The sequence below is a fragment of the Aulonocara sp. 'chitande type north' Nkhata Bay genome, linkage group LG7, assembly GCF_057382095.1.
Source record: "Aulonocara sp. 'chitande type north' Nkhata Bay isolate Kocher_YH1m ecotype deep benthic linkage group LG7, A_spYH_male_GT1.1, whole genome shotgun sequence".
NCBI classification, from domain to species: domain Eukaryota; kingdom Metazoa; phylum Chordata; class Actinopteri; order Cichliformes; family Cichlidae; genus Aulonocara; species Aulonocara sp. 'chitande type north' Nkhata Bay.
The window spans coordinates 62,967,228-62,990,770 of NC_141350.1; the positions used below are offsets into that span (position 1 = coordinate 62,967,228).

At 39.2% G+C, this 23,543-nt stretch overlaps 1 protein-coding gene across 3 annotated transcripts; it reads left to right on the top strand.

Annotated features, from left to right (window-relative positions):
* Nucleotides 1-1,524: 1,524 nt before the first annotated feature.
* Nucleotides 1,525-23,210, top strand: ogdhb (oxoglutarate dehydrogenase b). Of its 3 annotated transcripts, XM_086301877.1 has the most exons (24): nucleotides 1,525-1,598; nucleotides 2,775-3,173; nucleotides 4,775-4,963; nucleotides 7,124-7,217; nucleotides 9,499-9,614; nucleotides 9,826-9,980; nucleotides 10,112-10,258; nucleotides 13,590-13,680; nucleotides 14,540-14,719; nucleotides 14,814-14,942; nucleotides 15,275-15,454; nucleotides 16,384-16,536; nucleotides 17,102-17,204; nucleotides 17,417-17,545; nucleotides 17,643-17,793; nucleotides 17,993-18,120; nucleotides 18,301-18,479; nucleotides 18,899-18,970; nucleotides 19,665-19,790; nucleotides 19,872-19,944; nucleotides 20,024-20,187; nucleotides 20,479-20,633; nucleotides 20,985-21,010; nucleotides 22,140-23,210. In XM_086301877.1, the coding sequence occupies exons 2-23, from the start codon at nucleotides 2,940-2,942 to the stop codon at nucleotides 20,998-21,000; spliced, it is 2,964 nt and encodes a 987-aa protein (XP_086158003.1). In that variant the 5' UTR covers nucleotides 1,525-1,598; nucleotides 2,775-2,939; the 3' UTR covers nucleotides 21,001-21,010; nucleotides 22,140-23,210. The 3 variants fall into 3 exon arrangements, with proteins under 3 accessions (XP_086158003.1, XP_086158002.1, XP_086158004.1); XM_086301876.1 differs by lacking the exon at nucleotides 20,985-21,010 and having other exon boundaries at nucleotides 22,140-23,205; XM_086301878.1 differs by lacking the exons at nucleotides 1,525-1,598; nucleotides 20,985-21,010 and having other exon boundaries at nucleotides 2,895-3,173; nucleotides 22,140-23,206.
* The last annotated feature ends 333 nt before the right edge of the window (nucleotides 23,211-23,543 follow it).

Below are 23,543 nucleotides of genomic sequence, written 5' to 3' on the forward strand. Positions count from 1 at the left end.
CTGAAAAACAAGAAAAAGACTAGCACACCATAAAAAACAACAACAATAACAAAAAATAAAAAATAAAACATCACAAACAGCAGTACAGAACCAGGAACATGTGATCTGTCAGCCTGAAAAGAGATAGAGACACACATGCACACACAAAAAATGATATTCCCAGCATCCATGGGATAGTACCAAGAAACTGATAAAAGTCATGTTTAATTAAAGACTAGATAAGGAGAATATATTTGCGATTTTTAAGGCTTTGTCGTTTTATTTAGTATTTTGTTTTCTTTACAAAAAAAATTGAGGTGTGAAATGTTCATGTGTTATGCCCGGATTTGATTGTTAATGACGTCCATTGTTTTAAAGTACAGAGCCAAACAAGGCAAGAATTCTTCAGAGAAGAGGCAGTCAGCTGTCTGCAGTAGCTTCAGCAAGGCTGAAGAGCGATGATTTTTTATTAAAGGAAAGTTTAAAGGGCAAAACTTCTGTTATGTTTGCAATTCGTTTAATTAAATATTTAATTAAATAAAGCTTTCATGAAATGTAAAACATTTTCTGGCAGTGGTGTAAATGCATTTATTCTATTTTGAATGCAGAGTGGTATTACTATGTTAATTATTTGTGCTGTGAGATCCAAGTTTACATAATGAAGTGGCTGAAAATCTGTGTCACCACCACCTGAAGTATATGTGTGAATGTCTTTCTTGTCTCCTCTGTGTCTGCCTTTAGTGTTGCAAATACTTCATTAGCATCATGAATTAAGCTGTGTTGCCAAAACACCAATTACATGAATACATATTAACATCAAAGTCAGTGGTGCAGAGGTATCGGAGCCTGTCTGAGAACAAATTAATAAGCTGAGGGATAAAATGCTTTTTTACTTAAGGTCTGCTTTGAAGTACTTTGATTATATACTGTGAGCCATATGAATTAACCATCTCAGATTTTAATACAGGTATATTTTTCTTCATGAAACAAGATGCGATAATTAGAAATTCTGCTTTTTTTTACCAACCAGACTGACAACATTGTGACTCAAACGGTGATAGTATCAGCCTTCTACACCAACACATAACTTTTAACACCTCTTTTTTCTTAGAGTTATAGTCATCTCTTGAGTGTTTGTATGTGTACTCGTGCGGTTTTCATCAGTAATGAAATTTACTGTAATCAGAAAAATATATATTTCTATGTAATAAAAAAAACACCACAAAAAATGTTTTGGTTTTGTTTAAATGTGACTACATTCGAGATGTAGTTATCCATTCATTACATCTCTGCCCACATTAGGCGCATTTTAAACATGCATATCATTTGAGTTGAACAGACAAAACTAACCCTGCGTTCAGCAAGGCCGAGAACACCAGAGAACGAAAACGTTTTCTTTGTTGCTTGCTTAAACAAGTATTTGTAAAGAGTTCACTATCAGGACGCTTTTCAGCACCAGGAACGAGACAGCGCTCGCGCGCGACACACGCGCGCGCGCACAGACTTTAGTCCTCGCGCGCACAGACTTTAGTCTACGACAGGACCAATGACTTTCACTCATTTACAACACGGGAGGCTCCGGGGAAGGCGTCAAAAGCACCTACGAGACGGTGGAAAAGGTAACAAACTCGATACAAATGAAGTGTTATCCTAAAAGCTTTATTTAACGGGAAACTTTACTTTGAACCTGATTAATGCTTCATAGTGATAGTACGGTTTTTGAAGTGTTCTTGCTTTGTGTTTGGGATTGTATTTACTGAATGCAGATTTTAAGGTTACGAGGCTTGTTGTCTGTGTTTAGGCTTTATGCCTCCCTCAGTGAACTTAATTTTACTTTTTTTCCTGGAAAGACCCGTTAGATGTGTTGTTAACCCGCGCCAGTGTTATTTTTCTGGGTTTTCGTAACTAAATTCCCCTGTGTTGTCTTACTGCTTAACTTGTGCTCACAGAAACATTCCATTAGATTGCCATAAAATGCTAAAAAGTAATGACTAGGAATACACCAAAAGCCATACATTCTCTTTTTCAGTAAAATCTGCTAAAGATTAAAGTCCAGGTTTTAGGAACTACTAAGGTGTCTTTAAAAGTGAAAGCTATTATTTTTGACATGCTTTGTTGCTTGCTGAAATAAACTGCAACATTTTGCAGCCGTTAGCGTTAGGCCTACATTTAATAGGGGTATGTGCATATAGTGTGTGAATAGTGTCCCTATATTGTATAACATAATACTGAAAACCATAACTAAATCTAAGGCTTGAATATAATAGCTAAATGCTGAGTCTTAAACCTTATAACTAAGTCATAGGCCGTATAAACATGGGGCACATCTTGCCTCTAGAGATCCCCCCTAAACCTGCATTTTTCATTAATGGTGAGCAGGGGCCTGGTTGCAAAAGTACTTCTTGTTGTTCACCTTTTAAATATTGACCAAGATTTAGGGGTAAGGAAATCACAAATTGTTAGCCACTTTTCTGTGCTTGTTAGCAACCCTCTGCTTCTTTAGCATGTAATGGTAGTCTTGGACTCCTTCCCCAGTCTTTTCTGAAATAATTGAGGCCTTAGTCCATATGCTGCCTATGGTACATATCACATTTTCAGAATTTTTAAGTAATCTCTGCAGCTACATATGGCAAAATGCATACCTGAATTTACAACTAGCACTTCATTCACATACAAGTACTGAGAAACTGAATAAAAATTTTTTTGGCCCTACCTTGTGTTTTTCCACTAAAATATATTTAATATAAGCCTTATTGGGTTTGCTCAATTACAAAATCTATATTTGGAATCTGCAGGATCCATTGGACAGTTGAGAGAAGAAAAGGGGCAGTGTCTGCAGATAAGCCAATCTCTCCATTTCAGCAAGCCAGATGGATTTGAAGACGGGCAGCTGCTGATTAGCCTGGAGGATCTCCTTGTCCAGGAGAGTGGTCCTGCAGAACTGTGACTCATCTGCTGCTATGCACCGCTTAAGGACTACGGTTGTAAGGCTTTGGCCTTTAACGGCTGTACAAATGGCCCAGAGCCTATCAAAGCCTGTACCGTTGGCAGTTAAACAGGGCTTAAGGACATCTCAGCCCGCAAGGCACCTGAACACACCTCTAGCTAGTGAACCCTTTCTTAATGGCACTAGCTCTAACTATGTGGAGGAGATGTACTACACATGGCTGGAGAATCCAAAGAGTGTACACAAGGTACAGATGAATTTAATTCTGTGTTTGATGTCGTTGTCATTTCTGCAATTATATATGTTTAAAATATGAAACTGCATGTAAAACCAACCAAGTGTCTTGGTCGGCAGAGATGACCTAATAATGAATACATAACAGTGAAAAATAACTCCACCTCCATCAGTTACAGACAGGTATTAGGTTGCCTGGCATGGGACCAAAGTATGATGGTGATTAACCCATAACTGAAAAGGTGACTATGACACAGTGTTTAAATTTGTATAAAGGAGCAGAAATTTATGATGAAATTTAAAAAGATAAACAGAAACAGATTTTGAAAATAAATTGGGATGTTTGTGGTGGCTGGAGGGGAGGTCGAAAAATGGAAAATAATAATAAATAAGTACATAAATAACGACCACTAAATACACATGTAAAGAAAGAAAGTTGACAATTTTACTAAAACTTGAAAATACAAAATTTTCACACATGATCGTCAAGACACAAAATTGTCCACACCTGTACTTCTTGACATGTTGCACAGTGACAATCCACTGAAGACACATTATTAGTGGAAATCCTGGAATTTAGGTGATGGAGCTGCCTGAATAGAGTGTAAAGGATACATGACACACTCAGTGTAAATGCAATAGACAACTACCTGCACTATTCTCACTTAGGCTATTCTCACTTAGACATCACACAGAGTGTGCACTATGACACCAGTCTACATGATGAAATGCAAAAAACTGTAGTTCCTGGAGTGGCAACTTGAAGTTGCCTGCATAAATTAGTCAGTTCACATAGAATTCCATGGTTAAGTGGCCAGCCGAACATTAAAAATGTTTATTGTCCAGTCCAGAAAACAATTTTGGTGTCTATTGATAGTTTCCCCCGTTATAAAAACTGCACAGTCTGAGATTTTGTTTTATAACTCATCTTGTCAGTTGAAAGTCAAGTGTGATGTAGTTGTAGCCAATAGCTGGCTCCTAGGCCTTACTGCATCTAATTTGGTCCTGCAGTAAGGTACAGATTATCCAGAAGTTTGTGCTTCCATTGAGGTGAGTACAGTTGTAGTTACTTAACACTAATAAGCAGATATGTGTGGGTGGAGCCATAGTTTCTCAACTTGTTTGGTAGACATGGTACCGTACCCTTGCTTTCCTCTCTGACTCTCCTCCAAAATAAAAGTATAGCAGCAACCAAAATGCTTACATTGATAAATTAAAATGTGGATTCCCTTAGTCAGCCTGGGAGAATCACTGTACACTTTGCACTAAGTACATGGTGAAAAGCTCGTAATGTAATGACTCACACTAAATTGCAAGAAGTAGTCACTCTCCTGCCCTCACACGGATATTAACTTGGGGTACAATTCATTCTTAATCTCTACAGGAGTGTGAGTAAACTGCCTTCAAAAAGTTATGTGTTTTCATTTTACCTACACTGATTTTTGTAAATCTTGCCTCATTGCCAGTTATGGCAAATGCTCCCGATAACAGTGACTTGACTTGAGTCTTGCTTAGTAATCACTGTTTAACCTAACTACGTTAGTGACAGGCTATTAATTCATGTGACTAGTTAGCATATTGCTGAGTAAACTGTCTCTTTCTTTCTCTATGCAGTCCTGGGATGTGTTTTTCCGTAATGCCAGTGCTGGGGCTCCGCCTGGTGCAGCCTATCAGGGCCCACCACACCTCAGTAGGACTTCAGAAAGACTGTCCAGTGCCCAGGCACTGGTGGGGACTCAACCCAGTGTGGAGAAGCTGGTGGAGGATCATCTAGCCGTACACTCACTTATTCGAGCATACCAGGTTAACTGCAACCACACAGAAAATGTTTTGTGTCTCATTATTGTAGAGTTAGGGTTTTTTTTTTTTCATTTTAGTTTCTGGAAGTGACACAGACTGTGTTACAAAATGCAAAGATAGTAAAACCCACTTCACATATATCACCAGTTCTCTGCTATAATCTGCAGTGAAATGATAAGGAAGCAAAATTAAAGTAAGCCTTTTCAGTTTATTCAAAAAGGAAAAAACAAAAGATTAACAACTTTCAGTCTGGTGTTTTACTCTGACACGGTACACTAAAAGTAATTCTACTTTAGTTCCTTTTGCCATTAACTACTGCACAATATTTTCTTTAGTAGATTGTGGAAAGTGCGAGGCAGGTGTTCAATGCCATGGTCAATAATTAAGTTGCTGTTTATAAAACCTTACTCTAAAAAATTCAAGGTGAACGTGAAAACTGACCAAGAGCAGCTATCACCACCAAATGAGGAATAAATGGTATTTGATTTTTCGAAAATTTAGATGACTGATTGTGGACATAATTTCAGCCTTACATCCCGAATTGGCAATGTTGTGACCTCAGATTCATCTGTAAATTGAATGCTTAGTTTCCATTATTAAGAACCCTCAAATAGTCCAAGACTACACCAATGCATTATGCATTATTGGACCATTGTTCATGCAAGTCTGAGTTGATAATGGGATATAAAGAGACAGTTTCTGCCTTTGGAAATTGTGTTAGAAACTCATCAGAATGGGGAGCTGTTGTGTTTTAAAATGACACAAACGTACATACAGGACCTGTGTACGTTTGTGTCAATATTTTTAAAGGTGCTATTGGCATGATATTCTTACCAGATGTCAATAATAATCCATCCAGTCCACACATACAAATAAAAGAAACCATAGACCCATAAACTGTGTATTAGTGAGAAATGACACAAGGAAAAGTATTGAACTGAAATATATTTACTACTTGAAAATGTTCCCTCTAAGCCTGAAGGGAAAAAGAGGGAACAAACACATGTAAGGGAAGCTCTTAAAACATGTGGTTATCCTAAATGGGTTTTCATCAAGTCAGCAAAAATGCACAGAAAAGAAGACACCAACTAGGGAGGATCAGAAAGACAAACGCAACAATATTGTCATCCCCTATGTAGCAGGTTTTTCAGAGAAACTCAGGAGAATCATCTCCAAGCACGACATCCCAGTGTACTTCAGACCCAGCCACACACTCAGACAAAAACGGGTTCATCCCAAAGACAAACTCCTAAACACAAGCTTAACAACATATTATATGCTGTACAGTGTAGTGAGGTTTGCTCAGACCTCTACATCAGAGAGACCAAACAGCCAAAAACACATGGCACAGCACAGAAGAGCCACCTCGATGGGACAAGACTTGGGTGTTCATCTGCATCTAAAGGACAGGTCACTCTTTTGAGGACACCAATGTTCACATCGTGAAAGAAGCCATCTATGTCCACTGTGAGCGACCATCTTTGAACAGAGGCCAACTGCCATGAACAACTGAACAACTGCCATCTATAATCCATTGTTGAGATCCCTTCCCAGACGCCTTAACGCCCACTCACATTCTGGGCCATTTCACCTGAGGAAATCACATGATAGGGTTTCACAGTGGGTTCACCCGAAGCTTTGGCTGATTGTGACCTACACCCGTTTTTACACCTTAGTCTGTGTGATTAGGTAGAGGATCAATAAGGGGTCCATGACCCTCTTGGGGGACTCTAGGGCTTAAAATCTGGGACTCTCCACCAGTTGATCTTAGAACTGAAGAAGAATCTCGGATGAGACGTAAAACATCTTCAAGAAACGTTCTAATTATTGATTCATTTCCGCTGGTGTCATGACTTTCCATGCCTTTTTGCACCTCCCTTTCTTCATGTGTTCAGTACTTTTTGTCTGTGTCTTTTCAATTTACAGTATTATTAATGTTTTATTTATAAACAGATTTATTTATGTAGTTATTTATGTTAAGAATAAAAATAATTAATAAATAAATGGGGAAGAATACACATAGAAATACAAAAAAAAAAATCAGTGAATGAAATAGCTGACATATAACCATTATAATTCCAATTTTCCCATTGCACCAAAAACAGTAATGGACACTTTCAGTATCAATAATCGATGCATTGAGCCATATTCCCTTCTGTGTAGGTAAGAGGGCATCACATAGCCAAGCTGGATCCCCTGGACATCAGTTGTGTAGACTTTGACGATGCCCCCTGTACTATTGGTTTCCAGAACGTCGGTGAGAACAATAATCCTGTTGCATGTTTATTCATTTTCTCTTTTTTCCGCTGGCTTTTCTTTTCCTGTTATTTTTATACTTTGATCCTTTTTGTCATGATATATTTGATACCTTTAATTGTCCCACTGCTCTTTTATCACTGATCCACTCCTTATGTACCTTCACCGACCCATTTACCCTTTCAGTTTTCTTTATCAATGTGACAACCCTGCTTTCTTATCTTTTAGCCTCCCTCCTCTTTTATTTACTATCACAGGCCCACGCTTTGTGTGTGTGTGTCTGTCAGAGAAAAAACATGAGTGTCAGTGCATGTGCATTTGCCATAAAACATACTTCTTTGATATTATAACTAACTATAACTAATAATAACTGTCTTGCAGCAAGTCACCCATGAAAGAAGGTGTGCTTGTTGGCTCCTGACAACCTTTGCTCAGTGGCCAATGAGGTCAAGCAGGACTTTTACAGGCTTATCTAAGTGTGCTTCAATAAAATGTTACTATGATTAGATTACAGGCAGAAACTACTTGATTATGTTACATCATCAAAGAAAACAAGGCTAGGTTTTTATGTGCGAGGTAGTTCAGAAAGGCAGAAAAGTCTAAAGATCTCCTATGTAACACGCTGACTGGGATGTATTGAATTAATAATCCCCCATGATAAGCAGAGTACTCTGTACTAATTTGCTGACAGAGATGCACAAAAAGACATAGATACAACAAGTTGCCCTGCCCCTTGTCTATCTAGTTTTGTCTTATCACGGTTTGGTGTGACGAGGACATTGCATGCTTAGATAAACACAAGCCACTCTGACGTCTTAGACCGTGTCTCTTCACTACATTGGCGCACCATTTGACCAGTAAACTTAACCTACCTTCAGCTTTAAGTACATTGCTTCTCATTATGTGTGACTATAGATTGGAGCTTTAAAAAAGAAGGAGGGAAAAAAAGCATTAAAAAAATAACAGAGTTATGTATTTATGACAGGTTATCTGTTTCTTTCCAGGCAAGTTATTAGGAAATTACAGACCCATAAAACCAAGCTAAATGAAAAGTTAATATTACATAATGACCATGGTTCAGGAGTTTAAACCATGGATGCTGATATTAAGGGGTGATTTGCCTGACCTTGTTTGGCGAGTTAATTCAGAGCCTCGGGGTTTTGAGAAAGAAAGCTCTGTCATTTTGAGAATGTAATCAGCTGAGATTTGATGCTGCAGCTGCTGTAAAAGAGCTTTGGCCCCTGATGAATTAAAGGATAGAAAGAGAGATTTGAGATTTTAAGCTAAAATGTTCCTTAAAGGAAGACTTGACCAGTTTAATCCACAAAGATCAAACTGCTTTCGCTGCTTGTGAGATTATGTCAAGAGAACTGCATAATGGGAAATAATGGAATCATCTTGTGTTCAGGTCAGGTTGTAAGGACATATGATATGTCAGTCATTTTTAAATCAAATCAAATCCCTGTACAGCTCAATGCAAATATTATAGACAGGGGTTTAAGTTCATATGGATTCACACAGGGTAAAGATAAAAATCTTTGCAAAACTTACTTAAGCATTTTTCAGTCAAAGAAAAATTATTATAGCCACTTAATAAAAAAGATTGCAAACCATTGATGTTTCTTTGTGAATGAATTTAATTCATTTTGTTATAATAGTCAAAATGCCAGAGATAAAAAGCAATTTAAAGGCGTGAAAAGTGGCTTTACCCTGAACCTTTGAGTTAGGCAATTCAAAATGCTGTGTACTTTATAAGACATAAGATGTAAAGAAAACCCACATACATACAAAATTGATAGAACAAAGTGAAACAATTAAAAAATTACCCAAACTAATAAGATCACTAAAAGTTATGTGTAGCTGTTGTTTAACTAACAACTCTTCATGCAGAGTCTTCTACCTTAGTGTTTTAGCTGTCGCATTGTTGGTCTTTTGAAGCCAAAAGTGTTACATTTGGGCCAGAGGGTGGAAGGCTTGGTTAGGAAGCTGCGTTTACAAACTGTACAGATGCATCTTCTACATACACAGTTCTAAGTAACAGGCTAATAACAATTTCACTCACCTAAACTGGAATACTATATCTTGGATGGGCTGTATTGTTAAAATGTCAGAAACACTAACACGATACATACATTTTCTGTCGACTGTACCATTGTTTGTCTGCCTCATTTTTCTATTCTAGAAGTTGCCATTTGGTTTTGTCCTATCAATTTCACAGCCTACATATATTGTGCGATGATGGGCTGAAAGAAAGATTTTTTATTTCATTGTTTACACTGCAGGCATTTATGGGCTGGCTGAAAGTGACTTAGATAAGGTGTTCCGGCTTCCCACTACCACCTTCATTGGTGGGAATGAAAGTGCTCTGCCTCTCAGAGAGATCATATACCGCCTTGAGGTAAGGATCATATATATAAATGCTTATTTTTTAAACACAGAATGTGATGATCCAACTTGTTTGATTTCCAATGTCTTTGTGGTATAGATACCCATATAGATGCTGATTTAGATACCCATATATCAGCAGATACACACAGCCAAGAAAAGTTGTAACAGGAACCTCTTTTTTATCCAAACTAATACAAACGTAACTTTTTTTTGTCTCTTAGAGAGCTTACTGTCAACACATCGGTGTAGAGTTTATGTTTATTAATGACATGGAACAGTGCCAATGGATCAGACAGAAGTTTGAGACTCCAGGAGTCATGCAGTGCACTCTGGAGGAGAAGAGGACCCTACTGGCCAGAATGATCCAGTCAACCAGGTGTGTCTGTGGTGCTTCACTTTCTTAGTACGCCTCAACAAATAACTAAAAGTTTAAAAGGCCTTTCTCAGTCTGATGGAAGTGTAAAGTTCCGAGCCACAGTGTGAAACACCACAACCAACTTTTTGCAGGTTTGAGGAATTTCTCCAAAGGAAGTGGTCTTCAGAGAAGCGCTTTGGCCTGGAAGGTTGTGAGTCGCTCATTCCAGCCCTGAAGACCATCATTGACAAGTCCAGTCAGAGTGGAGTGGAGAGTGTAATCATGGGAATGCCACACAGGTGCCATGGCTATGAATTTTACCTTTTGCATATCGATGACCAGCAAATTCAGTTCTAATTCAATTCAATTTTATTTATGTAGCAAAAAATCACAAAAACAGCTGCCTCAAGGCACTTTATATTGTAAGATAAAGACCCAACAGTAATAGAGATGAACTAGAGAAAACCCCAACAATCAGATGACCCTCTATGAGTAAACATGTTGGCAACAGTGATAGGGAAAAACTTCCTTTTAACAGGAAGAAATCTCTTCCTATTGCAGGGTAACTAAGGGAAGATCCAGCCCAAATTTTATGCTGTGTTAAAAAGGAAAGTTTTAAGCCTAAAAGTAGAGAGGGTGTCTGTCGCCCAAGTCCAAACTCTGAGCTTATTCCACAGAAGAGAGCCCTGAAAGCTCAAGGCTCTGCCTCCCATTCTACTTTTGAGTACCCAAGGAATCACAAATAAACCAGCAGTCTGAGAGCAAAGTGCTCTTTTAGGGTGATACAGTACTAAAGCAGAGATTTGCAAAGGTGTGCCAATATAAAACTCTGAGGCCTTTTTTGTTGGAGATGGTGTTAGAAGTATAGGAGGGGTAGAAGATGGGCAACAACAAAATTCCAGTGCAATACCTCTAAAATGCAGTAAGGTGGAAGTGTTGCAAGTTCCTCTTCTAAATTCTTGCAGGGTCTGGTTCTGAGTTCCTTGAGGGTTTGATTGATCTTGTTTTTTAGTGTGGGTAATCTAGACTCTTGGGGTAATCAGGACTGTGCAACACCAGGCAGAACACATTCCCTCTTAGGCAGAACGGAAAGAAAGGAAACACACACGCAAAGAAAGCTCTTAAATGCACAAGAAAGAAGGTCAGAAATCAACCAGGGAGAAACAGAATAACAAATGGAACAGCATTGTCATCCCTGCTGAAGCAGGTTTATCAGAGAAATTCAGATAATTTTTCCAAGCACTCCAGACCCAGTCACACCCTCAGATAAAAAGAAAAGGCTTGTTCATCCCATGGATAACGCTCCCCTACATACATAGGTCAGAGTGGTTTTACAAGTAAAATACCCAACAATGCAGTGGTGTAAAGCACACAACCTGTTCACTGAAGTGACGAATCAAGCTTCTCCATCTGGCAATCCAATGGATAAGCGTGGTTTTGTCAGTTGCCAAGAGAACAAAATTTGCCAGACTGCATTGTTCCAAGTGTAAAGTTTCATGGAGGAAGGTTGTTTTTTTTTTTTTTTTTGGCGGGCTCGGCCACTTCCAGTAAATGGAAATCTTAATGCTTCAGCATACTAAGATATTTTGTACAATTTCATGCTTTGTGGGAATAGTTTGAAGGTGCCCCCTTCCTGCTTCAAAATGACTCCATACCACTGGGCAAAGTAAGTTCCATAAAGACATGGAGAGCGGGTTTGGTGCGGAAGAACTTTGGTGGGGACTGGCCTGCACAGAGTACTGACCTTAACTTAATAGAACACCTTTGGAATGAATGCAAACCAGGCCTTTTCGTGCACAGTCAGTGTCTGACCTTAAAAAATATAGTGTGACTGCAAAGGGTGGGTAGACATCATATTAAACCCTGTGGATTAAGGTCTGTGAAGGTTCTCAGTCATCCAGGTCATCGTAGTCAAAGGAGCTTGCAAAGAAAAGCGTCTGGACTTCTTTAAGTTGCTTGAAGACGTTTCACCTCTCATCCGAGAAGCTTCTTCAGTTCTAAGGTCAAATGGTGGAGAGTCCCAGATATAAACCTAGTGGGAGTAACCCCCCACAGAGGGACAAAAGGACCCCCTGATGATCCTCTAATCGCCTGAGCCAAGGTGTGAAACTGGGTGTGGGTCCCAATCAGCCAGAGTTTCGGGTGTGTTCATTGTGAAACCTGGCCCCACCTTATCATGCGAATTCCTGAGGTCAGATGGCCCAGGATGTGAGTGGGCGTTAAGGCGTCTGGGAAGGGATCTCAAAACTGGATTATAGATGGCAGAGAGTTGGTGTCGTAAACCCCCGCCTCTGTTCAAAGATGGTCGCTCACAGTGGACATAGATGGCTTCTTTCACTCCTCTTTCAAACCATCTGTCCTCTCTGTCCAAAATGTGAACATTGGCATCCTCGAAAGAGTGTCCTTTATCCTTAAGATGCAGATGGACTGCTGAGTCTTGTCCTGTGGAGGTGGCTCTTCTGTGTTGTGCCATGCGCTTGTGAAGTGGCTGTTTGGTCTGTCCAATGTAGAGGTCTGGGCATTCCTCGCTGCACTGTACAGCATACACCACATTGTTAAGACTGTGTTTTGGCGTTTTGTCTTTCGGGTGAACCATCGGGCCATCTGACCTCAGGAATTCGCATGATAAGGTGGGGCCAGGTTTCACAATGAACTCACCCAAAACTCTGGCTGATTGGGACCCACACCCAGTTTCACACCTTGGCTCAGGCGATTAGAGGATCATCAGGGGGTCCTTTTGTCCCTCTGTGGGGGGTCGCTCCCACTAGGTTTATATCTGGGACTCTCCACCATTTGACCTTAGAACTGAAGAAGCTTCTCGGATGAGAGGTGAAACGTCTTCAAGCAACTTAAAGAAGTCCAGACGCTTTTCTTTGCAAGCTCCTTTGACCTGTGGATTAAGAATATGATTTCACTCAAGTTCATAAAGTTGTGAAGGCAGACAAGCAAATACTTTTGGCAATGTTGTGTAACTCGACAGTTAGCAGCTTGCAGCTACCTACATCATAGTTCTTTCAGCAGGTGTTAAACGCAGAGTACAAGGATGTAGTGTACCATGTCCACATATTGAGAAAGAAAGGCCCCATGCACCAACACCAGAGCTGAACTAAAACTGTCTACAAGCTTCTGAAATTTTTTTCATCCTCAGCAGTTTACACAAATGATCCCCACTCTTACTGGTTGGTATTGTCTTTTGGTCATACTGGGCAAGTTCAAGTACAAAATGACCAGACTGACCACAAAAAAGACAGCTTCAACTTGGTTCTCAGCTGCTATTCCTCAGGTGCTAGTATAGCCTGACTGAGCTGCATTGGCCCCTCAGAATGGCGAACAGAGGAGCTTTAAGTGCTGTGCTGGAAGTGGAAGGCAGGGAGAACCAAAGGGCAGAATCGGGACGGGAACTACAGCCAGAGGAAGGCTGAGACTTGTCGTTCCATTCCTTGTTTTGTTCATATAGGTGATTGTCTACACTAATAGTAAGAGCCACAAATTCATTTAAACTCTTCAGCTCATCACTGGTAGCCAATTCAAACCTGTTGCATCTCTGTTAGGAATGTGCAGAAATGTGTTACAAAGGTAGAATTACTGTATCTTTATTGAAGTGTTTTTATTCCTCTTATGTGTCTTCAGAGGCAGACTGAATGTGCTGGCAAATGTGATCCGGAAGGAGCTGGAGCAAATCTTTTGTCAGTTTGACTCTAAGTTAGAGGCTGCGGATGAGGTTTGAACATTATTTAGTTAGATTTAGTCAAGAGCAATGAAACAGATTTACACAAAAAATATAACTATGACAGTGCTTGTGTTAATGATAACAACTGATGTTTGGAAAATGTGTTTAGGCACATGAATAACTTTAAAAATGATTGACACTCTTTAGCTGAGAAAGCCTCTTTTTTCCAACCAGAAGGTATCAATAGTAACTATGATGGGGTCCAGTTAAAAGTGGGGTACAAATTAGTAGTGCTCCCCATCTGTCACACAGAGACAGCAAAGAGGTGGTACTAACTAAACCCAGAGGTAAGAGGTGAAAGATAGCTGTTATTAAGAAAATGTTATGTAATCAAAATCAAACAAAAGTGGAATCAAATCAAATCAAAACCTGAGAAAAAAAACAAAGTAAGACACCCGTTCAGCTTTTCAGCAGTTCTCATTCACTGCAATTATGGCTTACACAAGTACGTTGGTTAGGTTAGCTGTTAAGAACAAGCTAAAAAGCCAATGTCAGTATGCCATGCAATTATTAAAATATGTGACCTGCCACATGTATTTAACTCTAGCATATTAATTCAACTGTAGACTGATGGCTGCAGAATGCAGAGGTATATCTAAAAGGGGAACATGCAGTGGCACAGCACCTTCCTAAAATATAAATTTATTACATTAAGTGCGATATTACTATGTTTTTATAGATCAATAAAAGTAGCAGATTATTATGTTGGGTTATTAAATTCAGGTTAACATTAGCTCCACCTGCAATATTAAAATTGTGTAGGCCGTCTATTGAATAGCACATGTGCACATATGTTATTAATAAAAATAAATAAAGATGAAAGGTTCAGCATCTGACTTTGTGCTCTCAGGGTTCTGGCGATGTGAAATATCACTTGGGGATGTATCACAGGAGGATGAACCGGGTCAGTGACAAGTACATGACATTGTCTCTCGTGGCAAACCCCTCCCACTTGGAGGCCGTTGATCCAGTGGTGCAGGGAAAGACCAAAGCTGAGCAGTTCTACTGTGGGGACACTGAGGGAAAGAGAGTATGTTGAATTTTTTTCTTTACCATATAAACAGAAGACAATGTCTCCGTGGATGTTTTCCAATATGTTTGCATTTTGGTGAATCATTTTGCAGGTGATGTCTATTCTCCTTCATGGCGATGCTGCATTTGCAGGTCAGGGTATAGTGTATGAGACATTCCACCTGTCTGACCTGCCATCCTACACCACACATGGTACAATACACGTGGTGGTCAACAACCAGGTATGGACTGTTCGATTCAGTTTGTTACGTTTAAAATTCTTTCAGCAGTTATCAAGTTTATGGTATGGACAGGTATTTCAACAAATAGATCACTTAATGGTTATAATAATAATAATGGTTTTGTAACTGAATTAGTTTTCCCCAGATAAAACTAGGCTTCTGGAGTATGGATTATTGAATATACACTAAAAGTACTTTTGAATTGACCATAATACTGTGTATTTAACACTGCGTGTGAATTGCTAGAATTGCAGTTCCAGTAGTTAAAATGAGCACAGTGTCATAACTGTAACTGGTTTTAATATACATGTGTGTTACTCTTGCCCACATAGATTGGTTTTACGACAGACCCCAGGGTGGCTCGTTCATCTCCGTACCCAACCGATGTAGCTCGAGTGGTCAATGCACCCATCTTTCACGTTAACGCAGATAATCCAGAGGCTGTGATGTATGTGTGCAAAGTTGCAGCTGAATGGAGGAACACATTCCATAAAGATGTCGTTGTAGACCTGGTAAAAATGCTCGTTATTATAACTTTTTGTTAACCACCAAGTAAAATGACCCTGACTGAAACTGCTGTTATTTAAGAAAAAATACTTTGAAAACAGGAAACACTTTTACTAACTATAACCCGAAATAATGAAAGTAAATCTGTGAACAAAGCATAAAGTAGGAGTAAGCATGTTTCCAACATCTAAAAAGGGCATTAAGCCCCATCTGACCTTAGAAACATGACGGTTTAATTCAATTCAGTCCAATTTTTGATTAATCCAATAAAGGATCATTTGTTAGAAGCAGTCTAGAAAAACACAGACACACACACACACAAATGAACTAAATCAAGGTAAAAACTTTAAAAGTGAGGAGTTTAGAATAATGGGTAGTAGTAGTTTACAGTCAGGTGAAGCATGATGATACCCTAATGGCAACAAAAAATAGAATAGAATAGAATAGAATAGAATAGAATAGAATAGAATAGAATAGCCCTTTATTATCATTGTACATGTACAATGAAATTGTGGAGAATGAAATATTCATTCTCCACAATTTCATTGTACATGTACAATGAAATTGTGGAGAATGAAATATTCATTCTCAGGGTGCGTTCAGAAAAGGCTAGAATACCTGTTGCTATCTCAAGGATTAGTTGGTTGCTAAAAGAAGCTACGTCTATTTGCTTCACTTATCTTCCAGTTATCTTAGACTTTAACAATACTGTGTGGATGTGAAATGAGCCAGTAGAAGAAAAAATAATAGAGTCAAAAGACTAATTAAAATGATAGATGGTGGGATCAGCTGTTGTCATTTAAATGGACTGTCACTTTACTGCACTGTGCCAACAAGTGTGCCAGTCAGTACTGACATACTAAATTTTCATACAGCATACAGGGTCAAATAGGTGATCAGAAAAACAAACATAAACATTTGCCTCTTCACTCAGGTGTGTTACAGACGGAACGGACATAATGAGATAGATGAGCCCATGTTCACACAGCCGCTGATGTACAAGCGCATCAAGAAGCAGAAAGGAGTCCTGCAGAAATTTGTTGAAAAACTCATTGATGAAGGAGTCGTCACAACTCAAGAATATGAGGTAAAGCTGCCTGCACACCTGTGCTGTAGATGGTTATGAAGCATGCAAATTGTAGACAAAGACACAATATAACTTCTTCTGACCTCCAAGTGGATTTGATTTTTGGCTGCAGTTTTAAACTCTATCACACATTTAGCTTGAGCTTACTCAGTCCGAAGATGATGATCATTGTCAGGATTTTATACCAAATGAAAAAGCTCAGCTAATTCTTTGAGACTGATCAAGTAACACACAGATTTCTCATGTGGACAGCTGTCACTGACAGTCAACTCCAGTCTATATGACGTAATGGACCTTCTCAGCAGGTTGAGTGTTAAAGTGTGAATTTTAGAGAGCCATTCAAGAGAGCTAACCTCAAGTTTTCTGAAAATCTTGTGAATGCTAAAACTCGAGAAGGAAGTCACTTAGGATTTTGTAATTACCATAGGTGTGTCTACTAGGAGGCTGCCACCAGTATTTTACTTATACTGTTGCTATCAGTTACTAGATTAAAAATCACAATGAAGATAAAAAGAAAGACTAAATTTTTCTCATTAGATGCCCAACTTGCATTGATCTCTTGCAGGAGGAAGTAGCCAGTTATGACAAAATCTGTGAGGAAGCTTATACTCGCTCCAAAGATGAAAAGATCCTACACATCAAGCACTGGCTAGATTCACCCTGGCCCGGTATGACTACATGTTGTTAATGAAGCTAAACCATTTCTGTGTGTTGTTTTTTTAACTCCCTATTTTGTCAAGAAATTAACATCAAACACAATAAATTAAGACAGAATACAATGAATACAACTGAATACACAGAATATTTTTGAATCTTGGGCAAGAAGGGCATCCCATGCATGCCTCTTGCTTTTAATGCTTTTGTGTGTCTGTGTATTTAGGCTTTTTCACACTGGAGGGTCAGCCTAGAAGTATGACCTGTCCTTCGACTGGCATCAGCGAGCAAGCGCTCAGCCACATTGGCAACATTGCTGCATCTGTCCCAGTGCAGGATTTTGCTATACATGGAGGTGCCCTCACGTCTCTTGTGACAAAAATGAAGATCCACTGAATGTACTTTCAAGCTGTTTTAGACCTGGATTTTCTGCATTGGTGTTCATGTTGTAGGGTTGAGTCGTATCCTAAAGGGACGTGCAAATATGGTGAGCCAGCGACTGTGTGACTGGGCTCTAGGGGAGTATATGGCCTTTGGCTCTCTGCTCAAGGAGGGAATCCATGTGCGTCTCAGTGGTCAGGATGTGGAGAGGGGCACGTTCAGGTAAGAAATAGATGTACTATCTATGTACATATTTATGTAGCCAACTTCCTAAGAATAAAATATCAAGAGGTGATTGCATCTAAATCTCTTTGACCTGTGCTTGTATTAATTTCTTCACCTGCATCTTATCTCTGAATTTAAAAAAAAAAAAGGACAAACTCAGTCATACCACTCATTTTTTTCTGGTTATATTTCACAGCCATCGACACCATGTTCTTCATGACCAAAATACTGACAAAAGGATGTGCATCCCAATGAATTATATCTCCCCTGATCAAGCTCCTTACACTGTGTGTAACAGCTCTCTATCTGAATATGCAGTGCTGGGTAGGTAACATAAACACAATAAAGTACCAAAATCTGGTGCGTTTTACATGCTTCTTTGCCTACCTCTCTGTCTCCCACAGTACCTGAAGTACAGTATTTCACAGTTGAAGTGTCACTTTTCAATTTGCTGGCATGTTTCAACATCAAGGCTTCCGTTTCATTCTTCTCTCCCATGTGCAGGTTTTGAATTAGGCTTTGCTATGGCCAGTCCCAATGCACTGGTTCTATGGGAGGCCCAGTTTGGAGACTTTCACAATACAGCCCAGTGCATCATCGATCAGTTTATCAGCTCGGGACAGGCCAAGTGGGTCAGACAGAATGGCATAGTGTTGTTGCTTCCTCATGGCATGGAGGGAATGGTAAGAATTTAATCTACCACATTCCACATGTATCTCAATTTGATTTGTCTCACCATCAGAGTTTGGGATTGTATTACCACCTTATAATGCAACGCCTGCCTTGTATCGATGTCTTCTTGATTTTACGAATTGTTATATTTTTAATACTATTCTATGGGCTTGCACTGTCAGAGCACAAATCACTTATGTCTCTGTGTAAAACTGTGGGGTACTGTGTTGTACTGGAACAAAATGTTTATTCTGTCCATGGTAGTAAAATTATTTTGATGCAAATGAAAGGACATATATGGATACATAGTGCCTTATGTGTTACTAATAAACTTGAGATCTGCAATATCACATATAAACAAACCTTAAATACACTACAGGAAAGAAAACTGCATCACATTTGTATTGCTTCCATTTCCTTTTCATCACAGGGTCCAGAGCACTCATCTGCACGCCCTGAAAGATTTCTACAGATGTGCAATGATGACCCAGATGTATTCCCTGTGAGTTTGTGTCAGAATGTCATTAAGGAATCATAGTCTGTCAAGTAAATGATTTTCAAGTCTGAAAAGAGAAGGAATTTCAGAAGTTAAATCAGCATTCTTTTTAATGGCCAGCAGGGGGAACTCTACAGCCAAAAACAATCTGTATCTAGGGAATCTATGACCTAAGTAAACATACAACATTATCTTCATTTTGTGCATTTTGAGCATGCTTTAGTGTAAGCCTGTGTCATGGTTGATATGTTTCTCAGTTATATCAGTCCTTAATCAGCCCATCTGGTTTTAAAAAACTTAGTTCAGCTAGAGGCTTCAACAGCAAAAACAATGGGTGGCATCACAGTAACTACGTATGTTAAGGACAGAGTGGAACATGCAGTGCAGGTTGGATTCGTATTTTGCCACAATTAAAAATATCTTTCTGTTTTTCTTTGGACTCATTAGTAATTTTCCGTCCTCTTCTGTCTTTGTCAGAGTCATATTTTTTATTTGATTAATTTACCTTAGTACCTAAACAAATTAAATAATTGGAACAAATAATTCTGTTCTTTTGAATTTTTGAATTAAATAATTGTATTGTGTACATTTTGTCATCAGGTTGACTAAACTTTTCTTATCTTTTTTAATCTTCCACGTAAAATTTTGTATGTTGTATTGTAATTTCTGTTTGTTTTTTTACTTCATTGTATGTTGGCAGAAACTGTCTGAAGACTTTGCCATGCATCAGCTTTATGACTGTAACTGGATTGTTGTGAACTGCTCTACTCCTGCAAACTACTTCCACGTTCTCCGCAGACAGATCCTGCTGCCTTTCAGGAAGCCCGTAAGACATATATACCAAAACATGCAAGATAAGAGTCAATTGAAATTATGAACATGTTCTATGCTCTGTCTTTAATCGCAGCTCATAGTACTAACTCCAAAGTCGCTGTTGCGCCACCCTGAGGTTAAGTCCAGCTTTGATGATATGCTTCCAGGTGAGTACAGATCAAAAGAGTGCAAAAGAACTTTTAAAATATTTGGTTATTTTCTGTTTTTATGAATTCTGTCATGCAGGCACACATTTCAGGCGTCTAATCCCAGATAATGGGCATACAGCCACCAACCCTGAGAAGGTGAAGAGACTAATTTTCTGCACCGGCAAGATTTACTATGAACTGACCCGGGAACGCAAGAACAGAGGCATGGACGAAGCTATTGCTGTTGTACGCATCGAGCAGGTAATCAGTGTTTTGGTAAAACTGTTGTGTAAGTCTGTAAAAAGCTGAAACTGAATCTGAGACTGTGGAGTGACTCGTTTAGTCTAATGTCAAGGCAATTTCACACTTCACATACTTCACTGCTGTACAGGTAAAACAATGGTGGCATGGCCTTATAGTGTGCAGTATTTGTCTGCCTTAAGTCAATCACAGCACCTTGTTAGGCAACACCGCACAGACTTCCACACCAAAAGTAGCAGAAACTTGACTGTTCATTCCAACCACATTGTGGCATCTTTCTTTTTTTGGCAGCTGTCACCATTCCCCTTTGATCTGGTGAAAGAAGAGGCTGATCACTATCCAAATGCAGATTTGGTTTGGTGTCAAGAAGAGCACAAAAACCACGGCTACTATGACTATGTCAAGCCCCGCATCAGCACCACCATCGGTCACACACGCCCCATCTGGTAAGTTTGACTTTAGCTGACTGTACACCTGAAGACAGGGCAGTATACCAGTCCATTTACCAATATGTTCACTATTGTTCGTCTCCACATGTCTAAACCACCATGCTTGTCTCACTAACTATGTCTTTAAACCCTCAATCTAAACTGTCCCTCTGATATATCTAATCGAGTCCATTCTGGTCTTTTTGGTTGTCCCAAACCATACATCATAACAGGTCTTACTAGTCTTGTAAAACTTCCCTTTCATTTGTGCTGCCATTCTTCTGTCACATATCATACCTGATTTATCGTCCCTCTGATATAATCATTTCTAATCCTGTTCAACTCTGCCTTTTGTTTTTGTTTTTTTAGTGCCACCCAACTATAAAACTTAGCAGGTCTGTCTGCCATCTATTAAACATTTCCTTTCATTCTTACTGCTATCCTTCTGTCATACATCACCCCTGACACTTGCCTCCACTCACTGCACCCCACGTGCACTCCTATCTTCACCAGTCTTGCTTTGGATGGTTTACCCCAGATATTTAAACTCATCCACCTTCACTGTTACACTTGTCTCTTTCTAATTCACACACATGTATTCTTCATGTACCTTCTTCTCCCCAGTGCATACCTCTGCAGACCCTCGTTTCCCTGATGCCTACTTTCACTACAGGCTATAATGTCAAACATCATAGTAGACACAGCCTGACCTCATCTGTCAACCTGTCCAAGACCAATACAAAAAGGAAGGCGCTCAGTGCCAATCCCTGATGTAATCTCAGTCCCACCATGAACCCATCTGCATCTTCTACCACACACCTCACCACTGTCTTGCATGTCCTGCACTTGCCTCACATATTTCTCTGCTATTCCTGACTTTGTAGTACAGTATCACATTTCCTCTTGGCACTTATATGCTTTATCTAGTGCTACAAAGACACCGTGCAACTCCTTCTGACCGTCACTCTTTTGTAGCACACTGCTGCTCACTGATAGTCACCTGTCTTTGTCTTCATGGTCATCAGTTTTTATTTATTTGCACATTTATCGAATGCTTAAAAAAAAAAAAACATTCACACACACTATCATTATACTTGGGCACATGGACAGGAGGATCCAGGGTTTGATCCCCTGACATTTTGACTGGTAAATGGATCACCCTACCACTTAAGCTACAGCCATCCTGCAGGACACATTGAATTGCATCATGAGCAGTGATATTATAGTAAACAGGAGTGAGAACTCATACATCATTTAGAGGCCATGTCAGTACACAAACACACAGCAGACGTTTAATGTTGTGACTTTTAAATGTTGAATAAACTCACAGCCTCATTCCACTGTTCTTCACTCATATTTTGTGTTTAATTTACTCCCAAAAAGAGGAAAAGGCATCTGTAAACAAAAAAAGAAAAACCTGTAAACCAGGTTAAAGGTGATTGTTATTGGCAGTATTGTTCTTTTTTTTTTTAATGTGTGTGTGTGTGTGTGTGTGTGTGTGTGTGTGTGTGTGTGTGTGTGTAGCTATGCTGGTCGCGAGGCTGCAGCAGCTCCAGCCACTGGAAACAAGCACACTCACAAGATGGAGCTGCAATATTTGCTGGACACAGCACTGAACTGAATCTACATTGATACCAAGGGCTGATGATCTCCCACCACTCTGGGATCTAGCCTATCTGCAGAGCTTCAGAGAATCCAGACCGGCTTCACCATTTTCCAGAAATTTTACGTCATTGTGTTTTTACTTCAGTATTTTTACAGATTAGAATTGTAAACAGATGTAATCTCAAAACACACAATGACTTTTAACACTATTACCAACTATTACAATCTCATGTTTACAGTGAAGGACGCCACTAGAGAAAACTCTGATGATATGCCTGTAATCCATCTGTGAATTTAGACAAATTACAGTTTTAAGACTGTAATATTTTATTTTGCTTATATTCAGTCAGATAATTAATCCAGATCAAATCTTCAAATAATATTATTGATGTGTGGTATACTGTTTTGGGTCAAACAATCAGAAACATTCCCCAAAAGTTGATTCTGTTCATCTGGACCTAGTGTTTTCAGTGGGAGATACATTTCCTTCGGTGGTGCTAGTTTCAGTCATTATGCAAATGTACTGTTTATAAAATTGGGGAAACCTGCAGTCAGCTGAGACTGAAGAAGTCACTTGGATGAGTGACGAAACGTTTCTCCCACCAAAAACGCTTCGTCCAGATGAACAGAATCAACCTTTGGAGAATTACAAAATCAGAAACATTAATGATGTTCATATTTTAAGGAAGAAAAGGAGGATAGTTCTTTTCTGGCATTTTAGTACACTTTGCTCCAGAGTGGCTCGAACAGATTTCAGAAACAACATCACAGGTCTGTGGTCCAGAAAAGTGCAGTCCTAAGTATAAAGAACTAACTTGTATTTTTAATATTATTATACACATTCTGTTTTCATTGATCTTGGCAAATAAAGCTTTTTGAATAGTCCTGCTTTTGCTCTTCAATATTTCACAAATATATAATTTACAATTTTGCACTTTTTCTTTTATACATGTAATCAAGAAGCTGCAGAGAAGTCAGTCACCATTGTAACCAAAGATCTTCTAAATACTCAAGATCTCCCAATCATGCTCACGAGAAAGCCCCAAATAGAATTTGTAGATTAACCTCATTTTTCTTTTGGACATTTTCTTTCACTTCTTTCTAAAGAGTAGAGATGAGAATTCACAATGAGTCACTTTACAATGCAAGGAGCTGCCTCTTGATCACCGTCATCTTTACCCACCACAGCCAGCATACATGGCATACAAGATGGCTCAGGTGCAATTGTAGTCCTGCAGCAACATTAATATGATGTTGCAGGATCAACACAGTCCTATCACATACACCACATGGACAAACAGAGGCAAAAGAATGTAGTGGACA